General features: G+C 38.2%; 3 protein-coding genes across 3 annotated transcripts; 2 read left to right on the forward strand and 1 right to left on the reverse strand.

The window, feature by feature from the left end:
* The first annotated feature begins 1720 nt into the window (after positions 1-1720).
* Positions 1721-13245, forward strand: cdip1 (cell death-inducing p53 target 1). Its single transcript, XM_085404339.1, has 6 exons — positions 1721-1833; positions 3514-3567; positions 6652-6804; positions 7431-7577; positions 8003-8279; positions 9753-13245. The coding sequence occupies exons 3-6, from the start codon at positions 6729-6731 to the stop codon at positions 9862-9864; spliced, it is 612 nt and encodes a 203-aa protein (XP_085260465.1). The 5' UTR covers positions 1721-1833; positions 3514-3567; positions 6652-6728; the 3' UTR covers positions 9865-13245.
* A 705-nt stretch (positions 13246-13950) lies between these two features.
* Positions 13951-16646, reverse strand: polr3k (polymerase (RNA) III (DNA directed) polypeptide K). The gene is made up of 3 exons (XM_085404341.1): positions 16400-16646; positions 16212-16299; positions 13951-14208 (listed from the first exon to the last, which is right to left on the reverse strand). The coding sequence occupies exons 1-3, from the start codon at positions 16508-16510 to the stop codon at positions 14081-14083; spliced, it is 327 nt and encodes a 108-aa protein (XP_085260467.1). The 5' UTR covers positions 16511-16646; the 3' UTR covers positions 13951-14080.
* A 43-nt stretch (positions 16647-16689) lies between these two features.
* On the forward strand, positions 16690-22453 carry snrnp25 (small nuclear ribonucleoprotein 25). Its single transcript, XM_085404340.1, has 5 exons — positions 16690-17095; positions 21671-21761; positions 21887-21992; positions 22081-22155; positions 22253-22453. The coding sequence occupies exons 1-5, from the start codon at positions 16868-16870 to the stop codon at positions 22308-22310; spliced, it is 558 nt and encodes a 185-aa protein (XP_085260466.1). The 5' UTR covers positions 16690-16867; the 3' UTR covers positions 22311-22453.
* Positions 22454-22552: the final 99 nt, after the last annotated feature.

Genomic DNA, 22552 nt, shown 5'->3' on the forward strand with positions numbered 1-22552 from the left:
TTTTCATGGATGCCTGGATGTTAAACTCAATTTTTACACCTGGTAGAGCAGAACGCTGATCATTTTATTAAAGATGAAAGACTTTAGACAGTTTTTCAACTCTCAGTAATGCCATAGTGATCGTTTGATATATGGACCTGCAGCGGAGTTTAGACCCAGACACGGCTAGTGACGTCAGACTGAACAACCGGATTACTGTGCTTCAACATAATATTACCATATTGTGTGTGTGTGTGTGTGTGTGTATAACCTCTTTTTAAGTTTTGTGGATATTATACATGGTTATGCTCAGGATATGTCAGCCCATTTTCACTGGAAATGCCTTTTGGTTAAACTGCCAGCAAGGAATTTGTATTTTCACTGTTAAATTTTCACTTAAACAGCTGCTTGTTTAAGTGAAAATACATTGATGTTTTTTTTTCTTTTTTTGCACTAATAAAGTTGGGAGTTGTAAAGTATTTTGTCTCGCGTCAATTATATTGTCAGTTATATTGTTATTGCAAATTTTCAAATGTATATTGTGATAAATATTTTTGGCCATATTGCCCTGCCCTAGTGAATAGTGTAATCAGTCTATCTCTATATATATTTGGAAGTTTAAATATATATATGTCCAGATCTTTAAATGTTTATGAAACTGTAACCCTAAAATTACAGTACCTTGGTTGGGCCCAATAAAAGTGTATTAAAAATGCATTAGGGTAAATTAGATTAAATGCGTAATGATGTGATATATAAAAATCACTTTTTGTCAGCATTTCTTTAATGTGTTCAAACACAAAACTTAGAGACATATTGATAAAACTGTGAGACTGTACACAGATATCCTTATATTTTATGTTTAAATTTATACTTCATAAATTCATTGTCTGCAGGGTTTATTTAATTACCTCTCACCACACTAATAAGCCACCATAACGATAATCTATAACAACAACAACAATAATAATAATGGTTATGGTACAGGAATGGTTATGATAATGGTTATTGTACAAGGCAGAAATGGTTAAGCAAGGACTACTATTAGCACTATTAACTAAAGTTAATATTTGTAGTGCTGAGGGTTGGTTGGAGGTGATGGTCTAGGCACCTTGGGCCAGCTCTGACTCTGAATAGCTGGCGACAGAATAATAAAGCTAAAACATAATAAATATGATGTTGAATATATAATTCATAATAAAAAAGACTAGCTCACTAAACAACAATGGTGCGGTTTATTTATTTATTTTTTTTACAGCATTGCCATTGTCTTTCCATTATGCCTTCACTGACACTAACATTGTCTACGTTGACTAATTGACTAACGTTGCAGTTCTCCAGTTCGACCGCAGGAGGCCAGTAAACAACGATTTTAAACACTCGAAGGTCAGCTATTAGTTTCAACTGGAATCTTCTGGCAAGCGGTAGATTGATCTCCAAATCACACAAAAAAGCTATATAGGCTTTGACTAATACATATAAACAATGAATATAATGCTGGAGTTCCACTTTCTAAAGTATGCGATGTCGTAAAAATATTGTAATCATATTTAATGCTCTAAATAATTATATAATAAAAATGTAAAAAAGTAATGGTTGTTTACATGCTATTGTTTAATATAGTTTTATTTTTGTCGTGTTATTTACAGGATAAGAAGTTAATTCGTATTTTACTTAAACAAAAGGAAACGAGCGGAATGTGACGTAGAAGTTTTGAGCAGCAGCTCTTGTAACTCCTGATTAATGACGTCAGGTGTAAATCCATCTCGACGGGTGTTGACTCTCCTCAGGAGGGACGGAGCTGCTAACGTCAAGCAACTTCACGCAGCGGGCTGGCGTCTCATCTACAACCAGGTAATCTGGCATTCAGCATACTGACAGTTGCCCCGTTAAAGAGTCGTGACCGGAGACGGTTTTCTTCTCCACAGCCCTCCGGGTCTTCACTCCTTAACCGTTTCTGTCCGCATCTCTTTTTTTTTCTTTTTACGAGGTCGTTTCTGTGTCACGAATGGCGACGCTAGCTATAGCCAGCTAACCACTGCTACCCAAACAGACATGCTTTAACTAAACAAACACATCGCTGTCTTTAAGATGACCTCAACGGCTGACAGGAAAACACTCCCTGCCGGCTGTCCTTCACGGGTTTCCTTTCTTTCTTTCTTTTTCGTATTTTTTTTTAAAATTGCAGAGATGTTGTAGAAATAACGAATGCAACGGCTTATTTTACCGTTCACATCACTCCGCATTGCCTCTCAGTTAGCTAGCTACCCTACCACATGTATTAAATCCAAGCACCAATTTAAATTAACATCGCCGCTGGCTTCCTCTGGCCTCACTTACGTAACTAAGTTATTCATGGTTAGTTGTGCAAGTAGATTTGAGCAGGATTATCCGATACAGGATTATTAAAAAACACCAGCTAGCTGGCTAGTTGCTTATCTGGGAAAACTGTCGCAATAAGTTGGGAGCAGTTACACTCAGTAAACTTAGATATTTGGTTTGTGGAGGCACCGAAGTTAGTACTTGTTATTGCGATCACGTATAAGTTTTCTTTTCACTTTTGTTTTTTGTTTGCTCTGGACACAAGAAGAATCCAAATTTCAGCCTTAAAAAAAGAAACACATACACACACATACAGACACACATATATGTATATATTAGTTATAATATAGTTATTTCTTCTCGTTGGTTGTGAAATTACCAACCTGAGGAAGTGATAGTTAACGTTTGAATCGTTTTTTTTTTAAATGACCATTATCATTGTTTATATCGGTAAATGGGCTGTAGTCAACAGGATTTACAAACGGGTTATATAGTTAATTAAAAAAATAGCTGTTATGCAAGTATCTTTATGACATTATTTGTATTTTCAGTGTATTCTAAATGCTAATCAAACCATCCTTTCAGGCCACTTCAAATGTCTTCATAGAACTACTGTGTTATATTTGTTGTCATTTCTGCTGCCCTGTTGGCAAAATTGCTCTTAACAAAGACGTTTATAATCTTAATTAGACTTTTAACTCGGATAAGTAAAGGGCATATAAAAGTGACTTTGGCAAAACTGATTGCAGCTTTTATCTTAGAATAGAATAGAATTCAGCTTTATTGTCATTGCACATGTCACAAGTACAAGGCAACGAAATGCAGTTTGCATCTATCCAGAAGTGCTTTGGCAATAGATATATTACAAAAATTGGTCTATTATAGGTAGGAGGGTACAAAATATGGGTCTATTATGGGTATGTTACAATGTACACGGTGTGAAGATATGTTATGAATATGCTATAACTATAAGTATGTACAGGCTTGTGACATATTATAGGTTAACAAGTTATTTACAACAGTTTCATTAATGGCTTACAGCATTGTAAGCAGCAGTGTCTTATTTCAGTTCACTGCTAAAGACTGACTTGTTTTTGTAAATTTTAGTGTAAATTTTAATAACAGTGTTGGCTTAATAATGTACTCTTTTAACTTGTACATTTTTAATAATAAAAATAATAATAATAATGGTGAATTTTGCTCATATTACAGGGTGTGGCAGATCTCAGGCTTCTCTGGAGGAATCCCTAATTTCAGTCATATCAGGTAAAACTATTAGTAATAGTAGTAGTAGCAGTAGTATTAGCCCTTTATTACAAAGCAAGTTTAACACACCCAGTTTTTTTTTTTTTTTTTCATTCTCTTGATTCAAACATTGGCAATCAGAGTACCGGTAAGAGGTCACAGCTGGTTATCAAGTTGAGTCAGCTTAAAAAGTGGTGCTGCTAACAGTATCTGACCAATCACAGTTTTACCTAAGTGTACTTGCTGCAAAACGGCTGACTTTACATAGGAAGATAAAAAAAAAAGAAAAATATGAAGGATTAAACACATAACAAAGGCTGAACTGAAAATTAGGCCAAATTAGTGCAAATTTGATACAACTTTAGGAAGTATCAAATATGATCATTAGTGCTCAGAGTACATTAAAACTGTTGTGAAATTGCTTGCAGCCAGCAGGAAAAAAATACCAAAGGTAAAATAATGCTGTTGCTTGTCAAGGAAAATCAAAGACTTTAGACACTTCAACTGTCTGTGCACAGATGTCCAAGGGATCTTCTGGGAATGGTGACCTTGTTTTCACTAGAACTCATTGGTCTGTCAGCAGTCATTTCATACCTGTTGATCTCTAATCTGCAATTTAGCCTAGTTCAAGGCAGGTTAGGTTTGCAGCATACGTTACCATGGTAAAATACCCTAGTAAGTAAGGTCTGGTATTTCTTGTAAAAAATACCTAAACAGACAAACATACACAAAAAAACACCTTAATACATTGAGAAAAGAGAAATGTCAAACTGACTGAACTACACCAGTGCTAGCATGCAGCCTCAAAATACAGGAGTGTATGTTGTGGCTCTATTAGGGGAGCTTGTTATTGTTGCTGCTTATAAGTGTAGATGCCATTATAGAAATTGATACATGAGCACATTGGTTAGTCAGCTTTCAGCCCAAAGAAACATCACTGAGTCAGTTAACATAATTGACCTACATTTAATAGGTAGGGTTTGTAGCATATTTAGTATTAGCATTGAGGTTTGTTTCTGACTCAGAAAGAATCATTTGAGGTTTGCTGTGCACATAAGTGTATTTATTTGCTAACGGAAATTAATCTGTGCTATTGATTTGACAGCGACTAGTGTGCATGTATGTTTTTGATAAATAATGTGTTAATAAACAGACATACAATTTTGGTACATTTGAAACCCCAGCTAACAAGACTAACTGGCAAAGGAGAATTTTTCTGCAGTTTAATTTCTTTTGTTATTTTTCTCCTCTGCACTTAGCAAACACCTTCTTTAGCATCATATGCTTTGAACACCTTAATATAACTGAGGAATGTGCTGAAATGATATCAGGAGATCACTGGGACAGGCTCAAAATTTGCACCGCTGGTCTTTAAAGTCAATCTTTATTTATTTTGTGGGCATTTCTGTTTATATCAGTTTGAATAAAAAGGTCTCCCATAGTTTAAAAATATAGGGTAGTGACATTTCAACATCAAAACAAACTGAAGTCTAGAGACATTTCAACACTTTCTTTGGTCGGCGAGGAATGATCTAGTCCACACAAACCTCCTTTGTCTGTATACTCGTCTCTGTGTAGCAGCACCTTTCTTTTCCTCTCCAGATAAGCTCACATATTTAAGAAGTCAGTTCACATTTGACTAAAACAGATGGAGGAAGTTTTTTTCAGTGGGTTTTGTTTGTACTAGATTCCAGTGGTACTTTATGGACTTGCCACCGTTTATGTGAGAATTAAAATATTATAATCAATCTTACACAGACATCTTTGGATCAGAGGTGTTGGCGTGCCAGTGCTGTTTCAAAACAGGCCTACACGATTCGTCCACATTTAGTAGAGGCATAGTATCTGTATAACGTACTTAAAAGAAGTCTCAATTTTGGCATTTTTTTTGCCCATTGTTATAAACAGCTTTTTTATTGCAGTCCTATCAGAAGGCTAAAACATGTTTAGCCAGATTTAGGAAAAACCATGACTGTTTTGTAGACATTCCCTCATCAGAAAGACTTCGTTTAGAGTCTTTAAAATTAAGGGGTCTGTTGTATTAACAGTAGTGTAGTCTATTACACATATTTTCAAGTATGTAGAGGTTCATGTATAGATGTGAGAGCCTGCTTCTTTCTGTGTTAGTACTTTCACTTCTCTGACCTAACAGGTGGAAAATGCAAATGATGTGTTTCCTTAGAACAAATTATAGCACCATACAATAACACAGTCTTTGGTTTTGCTTGTGCCTTAGTGCTTTGGAGTTGTCATCACTGGACATACATACTTTTAAATCTCCCCCCAAAATTGTTGTTCTTCTCCGAGGCATTTGTTGCACCTTACATTCAGACACCATTTGCATTATTTAAGCAGAGAGAAGAGGTGCTTCCTGCCGAAACCTGAGCACCGGGGAAGGATGGAGGAGCTCACGATTGTATTGCTGTTGAAGTTTTCACACCTAGCAGTTCATTTCATTCTTCATTTAATCCAGGCCTTCCCTGGAATTGCTTTTGCTAAAGGCTTCTTCTTAACTGGTGGCTGTCACTCAGGAGGTGTAGAGCAGGTCATCTGGTAATCGGAAGGTTGGTTCCTGCCAAATATCCTTGGGCATGAATCGGTGAATGTATAAAGCACTTTGAGCGCTCGGAGTAGAAAAGCACTATATAAGAACCAGTCCATTTACCATTCTTTACTGCACTCAAGATCATCCAGGTTTTCACACAGTAATCACACTTACTCTGGTCATCTTATGGTTTTTACTGCTTTATCTTGGTTTATAAGACTGCAATTGAATAATTTGGTTTTAGTTGCAAATGAAATGTAAACCCATCATGATATTGTTTTCATGTTCAAATGAACAGTTTTGCTTTTACTTCTGTTTTATTGCCAGGCAGTATTCCTATAAACCAAGAAAATGTGATTAACACTGCCAGCGTTAAGATGTCTTAAAACCTCTATCTTTCAATTCCCCTGAAACTTATGGTACAGTATGTGCAGACTGACATCAGCAGTTACATCAGCTCCTTCATTAGCCTCTCTGACTGTTGATGGAACATTTTATGACTGTGTCAGAGAGTAATGAGCCAGGGGACTCAAACTGTGCTCATTTTTTATTCCTCACAGGGGGGGAAGTCAACCTGTCGAGTTGTGAGTGGAGCTCACGTGTCCGACCCATTTGCTAGTTCAGACATCCGGCCAGTATGTCCAGCGATCCTCCCCCTCCGTACCCCGGAGGTCCCAGTGCGCCCCTCATCCAGGAGAAAAATGGACAACCTGGTAATAAAGCTGAACACACAGGATTGTGAATGTTACAGTAGTGGTACTGGTGGTGACATATGTTCTACATTCAGTGTGAGTGATTCGGTAAACTTCCTCAGTTCAAGAGGAAGTACATCTGCGGCCGTTTTAACTGTTGAAAAAAATTGTAATTTGCTCATTTTAAATCCAGTCTGATTTGAATAATTTAGTCAAAATGTACCTTTTGTAATATCAGTCTGACTCAGTTCTAAGTTATTACAGCTTGGTCTCATTATGGAGCCTACCTACTCTGATATACTAACCAATGAAAAAGAGAAGTTCTTGAGTGCATTGAGATAATTCAAAAGCAGTTTGACCACTTCCCTACAGTTGATGTGAGAAATTTGGGCACTCACTGAGCTTGAGAGACTTCATTGTAATATTTGCTAGATTGATGAAGAACAGTAAATGTAAATCACAGCAAATAATGGTCTCACCTTTGAAAGCTTCATAGATGACCAGTGAAGTGAACACCCATGTTGTCATGCACTTGCAGCCGTGTACTACTGCAGTTATTTATTTCAGACCACAAACTTCAGTTTGTTGTGTCAGACTTGTGCGGGGCTATCTCCAGTGCCATCTTTTTAATGTGTGCTGTATTTCAGAAGCGGTAAGGACTGGTCCTCCACAGGGACAACCCCTACCTCCAGACTATGGTCCACCACCCTATGAGGCCACACAGCCAGGCTTCCTACCACCACATGTCCCTGGGGAAGGGCCCATGCCAATGCCCATGCCTCCACCACCACAAGGTGCGACAGACTATCTGCATATATAGATAAGGAAATGAAGCATCATACTCCCACAATATGTGACTGTCTTCTAAAGCTGTCAGGGCATGTTAGTGTTCATGGTTCTGGACCCGACATGGTGTACAGCTATGCACAGTACAAACTGCAATAGCTGTACACCCCCCCCCACACACACACTTCAGCTTGTTAACTTTCATTACTTGAAAATAGTTTATTTGGCTTCAGTTTAGTTTGGTAGAAACCAGAAAATTGAATTAATAATGTGGAAATGTAAAAGAGCTAAAAAGAGTATTTTATTGCTCACTGGCTTGTAAATCTATTTTTCCTTTTGGCTCACGTCACTGTTGAGGCTATGGTTCATCTTCTTAAATATCATGACTGCTGTTCTTGTGCTCGCCCACTCTCATTGGTTTGTCTAAATGCAGGTGGCCACTACCCACCACCACCTGGTCACTTTCCTCAACCGATGCCAGGACAGATGGGCCCGGGTCCTGGTCACTTTGTCCACATGGGAGGTCACACAGCGACCGTCCTGGCTCCTCCAGGAGCAGCCACCACTGTGACCGTTCTGCAGGGTGAAATGTTTCAGACTTCACCAGTGCAGACTGTGTGTCCGCACTGTCAGCAGGCTATCGTCACCCGCATCTCCCACGACATCGGCCTCATGAACACACTCTTCTGCCTCTTCTGCTTCTTTGTAGGGTAAGTAGGTCCTGGAAAAGACATCTGGTGGTGGGTTTTCGCTGTTTTTACACATGAGTAATGCCTAAAAGTGACAGTAGTTTTAAATACACAGAACTAGAGCTGGATGATAAATTATGTCAAGAAAATCTGCAAGAATCATATATCTGACAATATAAAACGGTCATTATCACAGAATACTGATTGTTGTTATATTGCTGCATTTCCATTGAGCTAATTTACTTGATGAGACACTTTCTAATTCAAAGTTTCACTTTATTGACACTAGATGCATTAAGTAGCCTAGGTAGTGTTTTGGAAAGTTAAGCAATTATTTTATACGTTTACTCAACACTTCAACAAAACTAAAGTAACTTGACCATTTAACTTGTCAGGAGACTGCAGAATATTGTACATAATATATGTGTGACATATTTTTCAGCACATAATAACGCTGAAAAATATGTCACACAAAGGTCACACATCACCAGCTGCTAGTGTCTCATACTTTGTGGCCTGGTTATGCTCATTGGTGGGAGGTTGTTTTTTTTTTGTTTTTTTGATTCAAATAGTAAAAAAAGAAAGTTGTTTCCAGCTTTAGCTAGATTAACTATTACTAGTTTTCAGAATGCTTTGCATTTGTTGGAAGTTGTTGAAGTAGCTCCCTTATTGGATACTAAATTGTCACTGGAGTCTCACATGTGCTCTTGCTCTCAGACACGCCCAGGTTTGTCCATAGTTGAGCATGTTAGGGAATGTGAAAGACTTCACTTTTATTCATATAGCAGCAAATACTCAAATAAAGCACTTTTATTCTAAGGTAAAGATCCCACAACAATAGAGAGAAAAAAACAACAATCAGACAACCCCCCCATGAGCAAACACTTGTCAGCAGTGGGAAGGAAAAACTTCCTTTTAACAGGAAAAAACCTCTGGCATACCCAGACTCAAGGAGGGGCAGCTACCTGCCACGACTGGTTGGAGGTTCTGTCAGGTTTCTTTTAAAAGGGAGCTGTTTTTACTTTCCACATTCACCACAGTGAAGGCTGTCGTTTGATTATTGTAGGGACTTTACCTTCCAATATAAAACACCTTGAGACAACAGTTGTTGTAATTTGGCAGTATATAAATAAAATAAAATACCCTATAGCGTCCATTACTTCCCAGCTCACCTTTTAAGGACTTTGGAAGATAAAATATTACCTGAACATTCAGACAGATGGTGTTTCAATAATATGTTCTTGACTTAGTAACTTGTTAATCGTGTCTATCTTAAATTTTGCACAACAGTATACTGTGGCATCTGTGACCTTCAACTTTTGCATAAGTGCTGATTGGAGCAGATAAGCAGATGGTGTATTTTTCATGCTTCTGTGTTGCCATGTTCTTGACCCAGTGACTGTTTTGTGAGAGCTTAATGTACGTAACGTGTACAATCATGAGCAGGTGTTTGATTTTCGCTTCATCTTCTGTCTGTCTGCTCCTCGTTCACAGCTGTGATCTCGGCTGCTGCTTGATTCCCTGTATGATTGATGACCTCAAGGATGTGACACACACCTGCCCTTACTGTAAGGGCTACATTTATACATACAAGCGTATATGCTAACCATGGACAGCTGGATGCCACAGAGACAAGTACATGCACACACATAAACCCACAGTGCCCCCTGCTGGTAGTGACAGGCTTCTCCCCCCCCACCCCTCTACATTTTTGCAAAGTGTTGTGTAGCCCTCTTAAATTGTAAGTGAAGTTTTCTAATTAGTTCACAACATATTTCCTGTATATACCGTTCAGCATACTTCTCTCATGCATTTGAAATGTACAGTTCTCTGACTTAAGCGCAGCAGGTGAAGGCGCTCAGAGGCACACAGGTAAATTTGTGATGTTTCGCATGTGAATAAAAAAAGGAAAAAAACAAAACAAAAAACTGCCTCTGTTAGAGAACGCTGTGAAAATGTCACTTTATTTGAATTCATCTGTGAATTTTGCTCTATAGCAGGGGTAGGCAACCTTTCTGATGACGAGTGCTATCTAAAATTTCCTCAGAAGTCAGTGTGCCATATGATTGCATTAGCAATAAATTTAATAACTCTCTATATTAACAGTTACACACTATATAGAACCACTTGTTCTATATTTATTCGCAGATGTTAGCAGCTATCAGCGAATAGTTATCAGCTATTTTGAAACAAAAAAAAGACACTTTTTATCCATAACAGCAAATGAACTGTACAACAGAAAATACAAATGCTATTTATGGTCTCCTCACAACAATGATAAGAAAAATAAACTGAGCCAATGTGGCATCTTTGTTAATACAGAGATACACATGTTAAAGTGATCTTTGGTCTCCCACTCAGATACAAAGGTCTCTGAGTGTCCAGCATTCAGACGGCTACCTGAGGACACTCTTCGTGTGGGAGAAAACCGGCTCACACAGATATGTAGAGCCAAATACTGTCAATAAGGCCTCTGCAATGTTCTGAAGACAGTTAAACTTGTCAGGTAGTGATGTCCAGCAGGTGAAAATGCAAGCTCCATGAACACACACAGATATGGATTCCAGCTGCTTCGATGTCGCATTAACTGGCATTAACTCAGCCAGTTAATGTGAGACAAATCTAGCTGCTCATTAAAGCTCATTAATTGCATTGTGAATTCTGTCACGAGTCTACGGATGTATCCGTGTATCTCCGTGGTGCTGATGCTGTGCTGAGCGGAAAGCTGCTGAAGCTTTTGAAGTGTCGGAATGTGGAAAGCTAACAACGTCCCTCTCACCAGTAGGCTAAGGTCTCAGGAATTCGCATGATAAGGTGGGGCCAGGTTTCACAATGAACTCACCTGAAACTCTGGCTGATTGGGACCCACACCCAGTTTCACACCTTGGCTCAGGCGATTAGAGGATCATCAGGGGGTCCTTTTGTCCCTCTGTGGGGGGTTACTCCCACTAGGGTGTATGGGACTCTCCACCATTTGACTTTAGAACTGAAGAAGCTTCTCGGATGAGAGGTGAAACGTCTTCAAGTAATTTAGAGAAGTCCAGACGCTTTTCTTTGCAAGCTCCTTTTGACTTTACATCAGATAAAAACTTTGGTTGTAAGATTCAGATAATTATTTAATAACAGCCAGACATTTTAAATGAGAATAAGAAAGAAAAGTATTTCTTTGTGCCCCCTTTCCCTGTTAATGCCCTACCTGCCCCCCTGGCAAACCTTTGCTAGACCCGCCCCTGCACAGTTACCAGCTGTCAGCTACATAGAAAAAGGATCCTGGTGTTATTTATCTCTCAGAAACAGTTCATAACTTCCCTTCAACTCATTCATGTCACCTAAAAGGTAAACCTGTTTCTCCATCACCTGTTCAGCTCTGATGATTCAGTAAGGACATCTCCTGGTTTCATCTTCATGTTTCCCTCTCACCAGATAACCAAACCGATATCATGACCAGCAGCTTTTACAGCTGTGGCTCCAGCAAACATCAGCTGATACTAGAAATTAATATTAAATAAATTCTAACAACAGCTGATCAAGCTTAAATGTGCTGCTGTTGTTTAACGCGACATCCGCTGGTTTCTTCTTTCTGGCACAAAATGGGCGATAAATAAACAAGAGAGAAAAGCCAATCAGCTGATCATTGATCAGTTTCATGATTGAAGCAGAAACAGGAGAGGGAGGGGGAGAGAATGAGAGAAGAAGAGGCAGCTGCAGCATAACGACAGAATAAATCCAGCTTTGTGTCTTTTTCATTGTAGCTGAAGTCCGGGACAAACTGTGTTCCTTTTCAGCTCAATACGAAACGCGTAATATTTTCTCTGAATACGAGACGATTCCGTTTTTTTATGGGACGGTTGGCAACTCTACTAACTAACCTTGTGAATAAAATAAAGTTCAACATCAGTAACATCAAAACAACCACCCAGCTGTATAGAAACTCTGTCATGCTAGCTAGCACGCAGTACGAGTTATTGTAACTGACTGTAAAAAGTCAGCATAACGAAAATAAACTCCACCTAAACTTGGTTTATATCTGACCCAGACAGACTGCAGGTCATAACTTCTTACCTGAAGTTCAGTTCACCTGACGCTTGGACCGGCGGCTGCCTCGGGTCTCTCCTCTTGCCTCCCCTTTCTCTCATCCACCTGCTGGCCTCCACCACTTGCTAATGTTACTGAATCTGTGGAAGGTCCGCCATAGCCACCACCAAATAACTGAGTTGTTTTTAAACACTGGCCAGCATCTGGCCAATCCACCACCTTTCATTGTTGTACTGTAACAAAAAAAAAAAAAAAAATAAAAAACTGATGGCACGACCAGCTATGGTCGTGCCATCAGTTAACCCTTCCTAGGGTTGCCGACCCCTGCTCTATAGCAAGTGTATTCCGACACGGGTTAATTTTTAACTTTGATGTCAGATATTTAATTCATTATTTTAATATTTAGAACTGAACTTTTATTTTCCTTTGTCTGATTATTTTGTTCCAGCAGGTCTAGTGTTTTCTTTTAATCATCGATCCCTTTTGAATGTGAGCAAAATGAACCATTTATAATATTTAGCTACTAAATCTACTTGTTGGGAAAGTCTCAAGATTTATGTTAACCTGCTATATTTTGTTATTAATTTGGGCTGTAGTCACAAAATGTCCTGTGACTTACTGTTGAGCTAATGCTCATCAGTGCCCTCTGTCTGTAAAGGTGTTTTATTTTGATGATTGAGTCATTATTTGCACTTTAAGTTAAAGTTCACCTTTGCCCCTCAGATGCATCATTTGTCTAGGGGGGAAAAAAGTGCAACCACCTATGCATCATTTGGTTTTTACTTTGGTTTGCTGTTAGCTGAGTGAATCCCACCATGGTGGCACCTTTTCAGAATTTAGTAGATGGAAGTAGAGCTGACAGACTTAGGGCTCGACTGTTACTGATGGACGAACACTTCACAACATCTCAGTAGTGATTTGTCCTGTCGCTGGCCAAATGCTGAGTCTGAGTCGTTTAAGATGATTTTCAAAATAGTTATTTCAAAACAAACAGAAAATTGTTACTAGTGGCACAGTGTGTTATATTTGTTCTGTTAAGTGTTCTGTTATAACGTAAATTTATTTTGAAAAGTCATTCCAAGTCACTCTCACTGATGAGAGGTGCTAACATGTATAATTTAAAGTACAGCACTATCATTACAGTGGTGGGACCATCTTCCCACAGAGTCCCTGACTTAGCATTAGCCTTTCCCGATGACTTGCATTGCTCAGAGGCATGTTAAAAAAACAATTACAGATACTAAATAGTGAGCTCTTTGCTAGGAAAAAGCTTTAAATAACAAATTAACTCCAACATTGCGATCCCACTGAATTTAACACCAACAGATACTGTTCCACCATCAGCATGCTGGATGTCTCATGCACCAAGCGCAGAGTTTGTCTGCACGAGTCACACATTGAAACAAGTCATTCTCACTGGCAAGTTCCTGACTCTATGTGCATTTGTTTTTGTTTTCCTTGAGGCTAACGGAGCTCTGTAAGAAAATCAATATGAAATGAAGGATTGCATTGAAATATTAATACGGTGTAACGCACACCATTGTTGTGGATTTTGGTGGTCTGCATTGCTCTAAATGTCTGTGAAATGTATAACTATGTAAGTCAAAGATTTGTTTGACTGTTGTATACAGCTACTATTTTATCAATAAAAGTCATGAAGGAAACTCAATTTTGAAATTGTGAAAGTGGATATTTTATTTAAATATTAAATGTAAAGCAAAAAAATAAATGTTTCTCAGCTGTGCTTGTGAATGAAGCTGAAAAACACAGCTATAGGTGAAAAGGTGTCAATCTCTCCATCGATGTCCGCACTGAGCGTTGCAGCATTTGTAGAACGTGGTCATCGGTTCGTCTGCTGATCTGGTCTGAATCTGCATGAAGTATGCTCGAGGATGCTCGCACTTCGGGCACGTTTCTGTAAATGGACAAGTGCATCATGTCAGTGTGGAATCACTAATACTGTTGGGATTGGCTCATTTAATTTAATTCCATTCGGCCATGCAGTATATAGAAAAATGCACGGAGTAGCATCACTGATACAGGATGTTCCTAATTTTGACAAAGATGTTAAAGCACCCATCCTGCCAGGTTTCTCAAACTAGCACCTGGAGGCCAAAGTAATGTCATCCAGAGTGCAAATACAATAACTTCAGTTTTTCTTAAGTAGAAAAATTACACATTATCGAGGTATTAGCCTGTAGTATGTAATTTGTGTTAAATAAATATGAAATCTGGTCTTTATTTAGAAATAATGCTCTTTAGTAACCAATTGAAGGAATATGACTCGTAATGGACTTTAATTCTTTCAATTTCTTGCCCGTGTTGCCATTCACAGGAAAACAACAACCTGCAGAAAGGTTGTTGTTTACATCCTACCCTGAAGGGGGTGCAGTCCGGCAATGTAATGATGCAAAGACAAACTTTTTCTCACACTTAACAACCCCACATTAATTTTAGCTCTTCCATCCCTGGTATCCATTATAATAGACTAAACCTTCCTAAATTAACAAAGACAGCAGCGGTCAAGAAGTATAAAAGCCACCTCACTAATGATTAAAACAAACAAGCCAACACAAAATGAAATGTACAAAAATGCCATATAAATTACCATCCTCTGAAAAGACAAACACAAACATAGACAGACACACACTGTAATTAAAAGTTTGTATAAAATGCATTTTTACTCAGTGGAGGTCTCTAGCATATGCTGGCTCCCTAAAATGTGACTCAGTCATCATATCATTGACAAACCCCACCTGGTTATCAGGAATTAGAAAAATATATCTAGTTCCAGAGAATTTATGGAGAAGACTTTCACGTTGATGTCATCAAGGGTGGACCAAAAAAAGACAAAAAAAAAAAAAGACATTCTATTCTTTATAATATAAAGTGTAGGTATCCAAGCTGGATAGTTAAAAAGCTACAGTTGTCTTTCTTAGAGCTTTAATCTATCTGTAGAGTTATGTTTTTATTGGGCTGGGATATTGCAACAGCCCAATTTGTTTTTCAGGCATTCTGTTGTCATTTGGTGGTGTGCTTGTGGTCATTGTGCTGTTGAATGATGCAATTTTAACCATCTGTCAGATAGACAGCCTCACATTTAACTCTAGAATATTTATATACAGAGGAGTTTCTGTTTGACACAGTGACAACATTGTGCCCAAACGTTAAGGTAGCAGCAGCTGGCAGGGACTCACCCTCTTAATTAAGAATGTACTTTGTTTTTCACAGTATTGCACATGAAAACTCTGTTTTTCACATGACTGTTAACTTGAGCTACACATTTGACAGTCCATATTGACAGTGTTAATAGATATTTACCCTAAAATAACGAAAAACTGAAGGACCTAGCTCAAGTGGTTTTCTAAATAATTACATTTTTAAATGGCACAACAAAATACATCCCTACTGTCATCCATGGGAATACTTGGATGCTAACAACAGTTCAGAAGTGCATATTTCCCCTCAGTGTTTTAAAGGAAAATCTGTCCATGGTCAGGTGGGAAGTTTTTGTTTCAATCTGATAAATTGAGTTGATCCAAACACACGCTTGCTCACACACATCACGGGTAAGTGGAAGAAGATGGATGGCTGGCTGGATAACTTTGTTTTAAAAAGTGCTTCTTTTAAAGAGTTTCATTTTGACATGAAAGTGTGTGTTTAGAGTTTTGACCCCACAATACTTGTTGTCAGCAATCACATTGAGCTAATAAGCCTGTATCCAGTTGTCAAAAACTGCATTACAAACCACTCAAAGGCACTGCAGACATTGGTGTTTTGAGCAGGAATGCGGGACGATAGACACAACTTAACTCTCAAGCTAATTAAAAAAACAAAACAATATTTCTTCAACCAGTTAATTTTGCGATTATAAACAGATACATAGACCACACCATAAACTATTTTGATGACACTCACCAGGTGTTGAGTCCACGTTTTCCCACGCAGCAGCTCCACCCAGAACATCATCCACCTCCTTTAACTTCGGATACTTCCTGTTATTTACCTACAGGGGTTTAAACAGATAAGGTGAGGCTCTCAGAAGCCACGCTAACCTTAATGTAAGATGTGATACATTATATGTGAAATATTTCGTCGTTACTCACCTTTCGTGTGATGTTATGTACGTAGGGACAGGTGTTACACGCGAATCTCATGCACTTCTGCCCTTCCTCGACGATTAACACGTTCCCGCAGGTTGGACAGAAAAGAAGCATGTTAGCACGTACTTAAAAAACAAAACCCTGTTAGATTTTGAACTATTAAACAACACTAGCACTCTGTGGACTCAGCTGTAAACACTGCTGCGTGTGGAGCACCGGAAGAGAAGGAGAGAAAATGAGATGCACCCATATTGAGAGTTCGGCTTATTAAGCGGAACCATGTTTTCTAAGCCCCATTTCCTCGCCCGGTTATTATTGGTGACGGACGCACTTACTTCCACTGGCTTCCAGTTAAATTAGTTTCCATTAAAAAGTATATTTTCCCCAAAGTTATAAATTAAGTCGACAAACTGCCTGTTAAACTGCCTGTTAAGCTGCTTGTCTGTTGAGTAAATTTAGCAGCTGGCGGTGATGGAGGAGGAGCAGAGAGCGGGAACCGCTGCTGCTGGAGCTGCAGAAGGAGGACAATCAGTGAAGAATGAAGAAGAGGTAAAAGAGGAAGATGTGACACATACAGCAACTCAAGGCGAAGAGGAGGAAGATGAGGACGCTCTTCCTCATTCAGAAATCTTGGATATTTTCGAGGAAGGACTTGCTCGACTCGTGCAGGATCCTTTGCTCTGTGACCTGCCGATTCAGGTGCTCCGTACACTACATGAACATGCGCATGTGCATCGCATACATACAGACAAGAGATTTGCATTTATGGTCAAAAGAGACATCACGTCATATAATGACTTATTACAAAGCCATTGGTATACAATCACCGGCCACTCCTAGTATCCTGATCCATCATAAAGGTGCTATGTTGGACTGAGATCTGGTGTCTGTGAATTCATTGTTGTGTTAAAGAAACCAACTTGAGATGTTTTGAGCTTTGTAACATGCTGTTATCTTGCTGGAAGCAGCCTTCAGATGATGGCTACATGTGGTAATAAAGAGTTGGACATTGTCAGCAATAGTAGGGGGTATATATAGGCTGTTGGGTTTAATCGACTCTCGGCTGGTACTAAACATCCCAAAGTGTGCAAAGAAAATATCCCCACATTGCAACAGAAATCAAGACAGCAGAAATCAAGACACATCAGACCAGGCAACATTTTCCCAATCTACTATTATTCAGTTTTAGTGAGTGTGTGAATTTTAGCCTTCCTGGTTTTAGGTGACAGGAGTGTCGCCCCCCCCCCCGTGTGGTCTTCTGCTGTTGTAGGATGCCTGCTTCAGAGTTTGATGTGTTGCATGTTCAAAGATGCTCTTCTGATACCTTGTTTATAACAAACGGTTGTTGGAGTTACTGAAGCATTCTGGCTATTCTTATCTGACCTCTGGCTTCATCAAATCACTGGTTCTCACGTAGAGAACTGACGCTCGCTGGATATTTTCTCTTTTTCTCTGTAAACCCTGGAGATAGTTGTATGGTAAAATCCAAGTAGATCAGCACTTTCTGAAATACTCAAACCAGCCAACATGCTGCTGTAAAAGTAACTTTTCTTCATCCTTTTGATTCTTGGTTTGATCTTCAGCGTGACATCGGGACGATGCCTAATTGCTACCGTGGCTGTTTAAGTATCTGTAGAAGTTGAAAAGGCTTGTCTTCCAAAATTTCCAGTGAGTGTATAAGGACGCTAGTGTCTGGTTTTGTCTGATTGGTGTTTCAATCTTAAACACGCATGCTTAACTAGCAAAAATGCCGTAACAACCTGTTGTTCAACACTGTAGGTTCAGGTTCAGGTTTATTCATTTATATAGCACATTTACAAACAACAGGGTTGATCAAAGTGCTTAACAATCGGCAAAAAAACAGCAAGAGATTAATGTGAAATGAATGTGAAATATTTATTTTGGTCAACAACAACAACAACAACAACAGATTATCATTTACATAAAGTACTCAATCAAACAGTAACCCAAAAAGGAATAGGCTGAAGCCTTGTGGCTTATAATTATCCTATCCTTTACCCCCATAGGAATAATCAAATCCTTAACCTAGAAAATAAATGGTGTTGATAAATAAGTTATATAACAGTTTGAAAAGAAATCAATGATAAATCAAGAAATTACATCATCAAACCAAATTTCTATAACCTTGTATGATACAAATGTTTAAATTCTTCCTGAAAAATGACAAAGAAAAACACATCTTCAGTTCATCATTAGGTCCATTCTATAATTTCACTCCCATAACTGACACACATCTATACTTAACACTGGTTCTTACTTTAGGTATTTCAAACACATAAGACCACCTCAAATCATATTTTCCATCTCTTAGTTTAAACATACTTAAAATACAAATTGGAACATTCTTTTTCATCACTTGATATATCATTTCTAAAGTTTTGGAATATATAATGTCCATGAATTTTAACATAGATGATCCTACAAAAAACTGGTTGGTGGACTCCCTATATCCAACTTTATTTATTATTCTAATAGCTCTTTTTTGCAATTTAAAAATTGAATCCAAATATGTTTTGTATGTGTTCCCCCAAATTTCCGCACAATAGGTCATAAAAGGCAAACAAAGGGAAGTATACAATAAATAAAGGCAGTTCTTATTCAAAGAATCTCTTGTTTTATAAAGAATAGAAATAGACTTGGATAATTTCTGTTTCACATGTTCTATGTGGGGCTTCCAACAAAGTTTATCATCAATAATTACTCCTAAAAATTTTGTCTCATATACTCTTTCAATTTCAACATTATTTAAATTCAGTTTTACTTTAATATTACTTTTACTTCCTTCAAATAACATAAATTTTGTTTTACTTTCATTCAATGATAGTTTATTAAATACAAACCATCTATTTAACTTCATGAGTTCTTTTCCACTGTTTTCAGTCATTTCTTTATGTCCTTTCCAGAACAAAATAAGTTTGTGTCATCAGCAAATATCACATATTTTAAAGTATCACTGGCTGTACAAATATCATTTATATAAAGTAAAAATAACTTAGGTTCCAAAACAGATCCTTGCGGAACTCCACAAGTTACTTTTCTAAGCTTAGATTTCATGTTATTAATACTCATATATTGGAACCTATTGTTCAAGTAACTATTTAACCAAAATTGTATAACACCTCTTAAACCATACCTTTCACGCTTCTGTAAAAGTAAAGAATGATCTATTGTATCGAAGGCTTTACGTAAATTAAGAGTTAACAAACACACCAACAAATATCAAGGGTGAAAGACATAAAACAGGCCCGATGATAGTTAAAACTAATTTGATCCAAAAGCCAAAGTAAAAAAATGAGTTTTAAGACGTGATTTAAAAGAATGTATAGACTCAGAAGTGCGAATAGAAGCACGGAGACTATTCCAGAGTCTAGGTGCTGCAATTGCAAAGGCCCGATCACCTCTGGACTTCAGCTGGGATCTAGGTTGTTCTATGAGCATCTGGCAAGATGATCTTAGTGCCCTCCTGGGGTTATACAAGCGGAGGAGTTCAGTCAGGTAACTGGGTGCCAAATTGTTTAAAATTTTAAAAGTAAGCAAAAGAATTTTAAAATCTATACGGTTTTTGACAGGCAGCCAGTGCAAATTAGCTAGAACTGGGGTGATATGATCATACTTTCTAGTACCTGTTAGAAAGCGTGCAGCAGCATTTTGAACTAACTGCAAGCGGTAGAGGGAGGATTGTTGGAGGCCCATGTATAGAGAGTTACAATAGTCCAGTCTAGAGGTGATAAATGCATGAATACGTTTTTCAAGTACTTTTAAAGGAATATAGGGCTTCACCTTTGATATTAAACACAACTGATAAAAGCTAGTTTTTACCACTGAGGACACTTGCTTCTCCAATTTAAGAGAGCTATCCAAAAACACTCCAAGGTTTCTTACCGTGCAAGATAGATGGCTGGCAAGAGGACCAAGGGTGTCTGTTAACTGACCCAGAGGGGTATGACTATCAAAGACAATTACTTCAGTTTTATTTTCATTCAGAGTGAGAAAGTTTTTTGATAGCCAAACTTTAACATCACGAAGACAGCTGAACAAAGGTTGTAGTGGGTCAGAGACATCCAAGTTCAAGGGGAAGTAAATTTGGAAGTCGTCGGCATAGCAGTATTTTATAGGGGTCTGATCAGTGAATAATAATAAAAATAATAATAATGATACAGAACAAAATGCAATAAAAATAAATGTAAAAAAGATTAAAAATCACAGGCTGAAGTGGAACATCGCAGCATTTCCAGTTGTTCTCAGGACCTGCAGCAGGCTCTTCAAGCTGCTTGCGCAATAAAAAGCCTAACAATGCCTCCTCTCTTGCACTTTGAAACAAAGAGCAGATTCCTGCAAGGGGACTTTATTTTTCCCAAAAGTTGGGAATTTCCTGTGTTACATGTGCCAAAATATAAAATCCTAAGGGCATGAAAATCTAATTCAGTTATGTAAGGCCAGACACAGAAACTAATTTGCCTACAGTCTAAAAATACAAGATGAGATGACATACAGGGTGAGACTGAACACATCCACATTTTCACTGACATCGAACAAAAGCTTCAACAGTGTGAAAAGAAACCTGTGCTTCGGCTGATGTTTTTTACTCAGGTACTTCGTTTCTCTCTTTTCCACTCCTTTCCACCTTTTGTATCCCTCTGTACACTTTGACTGAACAACTGCTCGCAATAATATCCTTGGTAGAGCAGACTCCTCACAGCAGAGCAAAAGGACTCAGTCCACTGGGAAATGTCTCCAACTGATGTCATAAAAGCCCAAGACCAGCATAAATTGGTTAATTTTTAATGCAATTTTTTTTTACATTATTTGGGGGCTTCTCATTGTCATTATGTTATGCAGTGACGAAGAGACAGGAAAGCAGAGAGCCAGTGAGCGTAGGAAGACATGCAGCTAAGGGCTGTGTTGGAATCTGACCTCTGCCTCTGCATTCAATCTTGCAGATTACCTGTTGGACCTGTTACCTGCACCAGCTAAACTGGTGCTGCATAGATTGCTTTTTTTATTTTGTCTAAATGAAAAACCTCAAAAATTAATTTCCATATTATATAGGCTCAAAGAACTAGGAAGCGGCTAAAAAGAAAACCGTTCGCTTTTGTTCTTAGAAGTATGACTCAAAAATAAATTAAATAGATCAAAACATTAAGTATAAGCGAAACTAAAACTAAACTATGAACATCCAGGAACTCCCTGCATGTTTTTGAGACCAAGTGAATTTATGTGCCGACAAAAAAATGAAAAAATATCTATCTTCAGGTGACTCTGGAGGAGGTCAACTCTCAGATTGCTTTGGAGTACGGCCAGGCGATGACTGTAAGAGTCTTGAAAGCAGATGGTGAAGTGATGCGTAAGTGCTGAAGCGGCCTTGTTTTCCGTTTACATGCTTTTTAAATTCGCAAAGCCTTTTATACTCTTCTGATTAAAAAAAATCAGAAAAATCCAAAACATACAAACTGCTTTTTTTCCTCATAGCGATTGTGGTGGTGCAAAATGCTACGGTTCTTGATCTGAAGAAGGCTATTCGCAGATTTATGGAGCTAAAACAGCAACGTGAAGGCGGCGTGAAACACATCAGCTGGTAAACACACTCACAAACACAAGAATGAAAAAGGGCATGTTTAAAAAAAATCTTATTTTTACTCTTTCCCTGTGTTCTGTGTTTCCAGGAGATATGTTTGGAGGACGTATCATTTAGTATTTCAGGGCGAGAAGCTCGAAGATGACAAGATGAGGCTTAAAGAGTAAGTGTATCAAGTTAGCACTTTATTTAACAGTGTTGATAACGCTTATTATCCATTCACCCCCTCCCTTTCTTTTTTCATTTGTGTATATCTTCAGCTATGGGATCAGGAACAGAGATGAAGTGACGTTCATGAAGAGACTCAGGAAAAAGTAAACCACGAAAAACACTGTTTGCTGCAGTCCTCGTGTGTGCTCGTGCTCACAGCGTTTTATTCTTAAAATAACTTTAAAAACAACGTTGTTGTAGTTTTTTAGCCTCTCAAAGAGGCTTCATGTAAATAAAATATTTATAAGTTGTCTCTTTTGTTTCCAGTGTGCAGTTTTGCTTTAAAGAAGCCAGACTTTCTTGTACTTCTTAAAGTCATTATAGTTCTTCAGGTTTTCTAAAGGTATTTG

The sequence above is a fragment of the Rhamphochromis longiceps genome, linkage group LG4 (genome assembly GCF_057381845.1).
Source record: "Rhamphochromis longiceps isolate RC_006_pf linkage group LG4, R_longiceps_female_GT1.1, whole genome shotgun sequence".
In the NCBI taxonomy this organism is placed as follows: Eukaryota; Metazoa; Chordata; class Actinopteri; order Cichliformes; family Cichlidae; genus Rhamphochromis; species Rhamphochromis longiceps.

What these genes read in the sequence shown, in the direction of transcription:
- snrnp25 (XM_085404340.1), top strand. Translation starts at nt 16,868, where the DNA reads ATGGAGGAGGAGCAGAGAGCGGGAACCGCTGCTGCTGGAGCTGCAGAA. An exon ending in GGCGTGAAACACATCAGCTG is followed by an intron (nt 21,993 to 22,080) that starts GTAAACACACTC and finishes CTGTGTTTCCAG; the next exon opens with GAGATATGTTTGGAGGACGT. An exon ending in GACAAGATGAGGCTTAAAGA is followed by an intron (nt 22,156 to 22,252) that starts GTAAGTGTATCA and finishes GTATATCTTCAG; the next exon opens with CTATGGGATCAGGAACAGAG.
- polr3k (XM_085404341.1), bottom strand. Translation starts at nt 16,510, where the DNA reads ATGCTTCTTTTCTGTCCAACCTGCGGGAACGTGTTAATCGTCGAGGAA. An exon ending in TACATAACATCACACGAAAG is followed by an intron (nt 16,300 to 16,399) that starts GTGAGTAACGAC and finishes AAACCCCTGTAG; the next exon opens with GTAAATAACAGGAAGTATCC. An exon ending in AAACGTGGACTCAACACCTG is followed by an intron (nt 14,209 to 16,211) that starts GTGAGTGTCATC and finishes GTCCATTTACAG; the next exon opens with AAACGTGCCCGAAGTGCGAG.
- cdip1 (XM_085404339.1), top strand. Translation starts at nt 6,729, where the DNA reads ATGTCCAGCGATCCTCCCCCTCCGTACCCCGGAGGTCCCAGTGCGCCC. An exon ending in GGAGAAAAATGGACAACCTG is followed by an intron (nt 6,805 to 7,430) that starts GTAATAAAGCTG and finishes GCTGTATTTCAG; the next exon opens with AAGCGGTAAGGACTGGTCCT. An exon ending in CATGCCTCCACCACCACAAG is followed by an intron (nt 7,578 to 8,002) that starts GTGCGACAGACT and finishes GTCTAAATGCAG; the next exon opens with GTGGCCACTACCCACCACCA.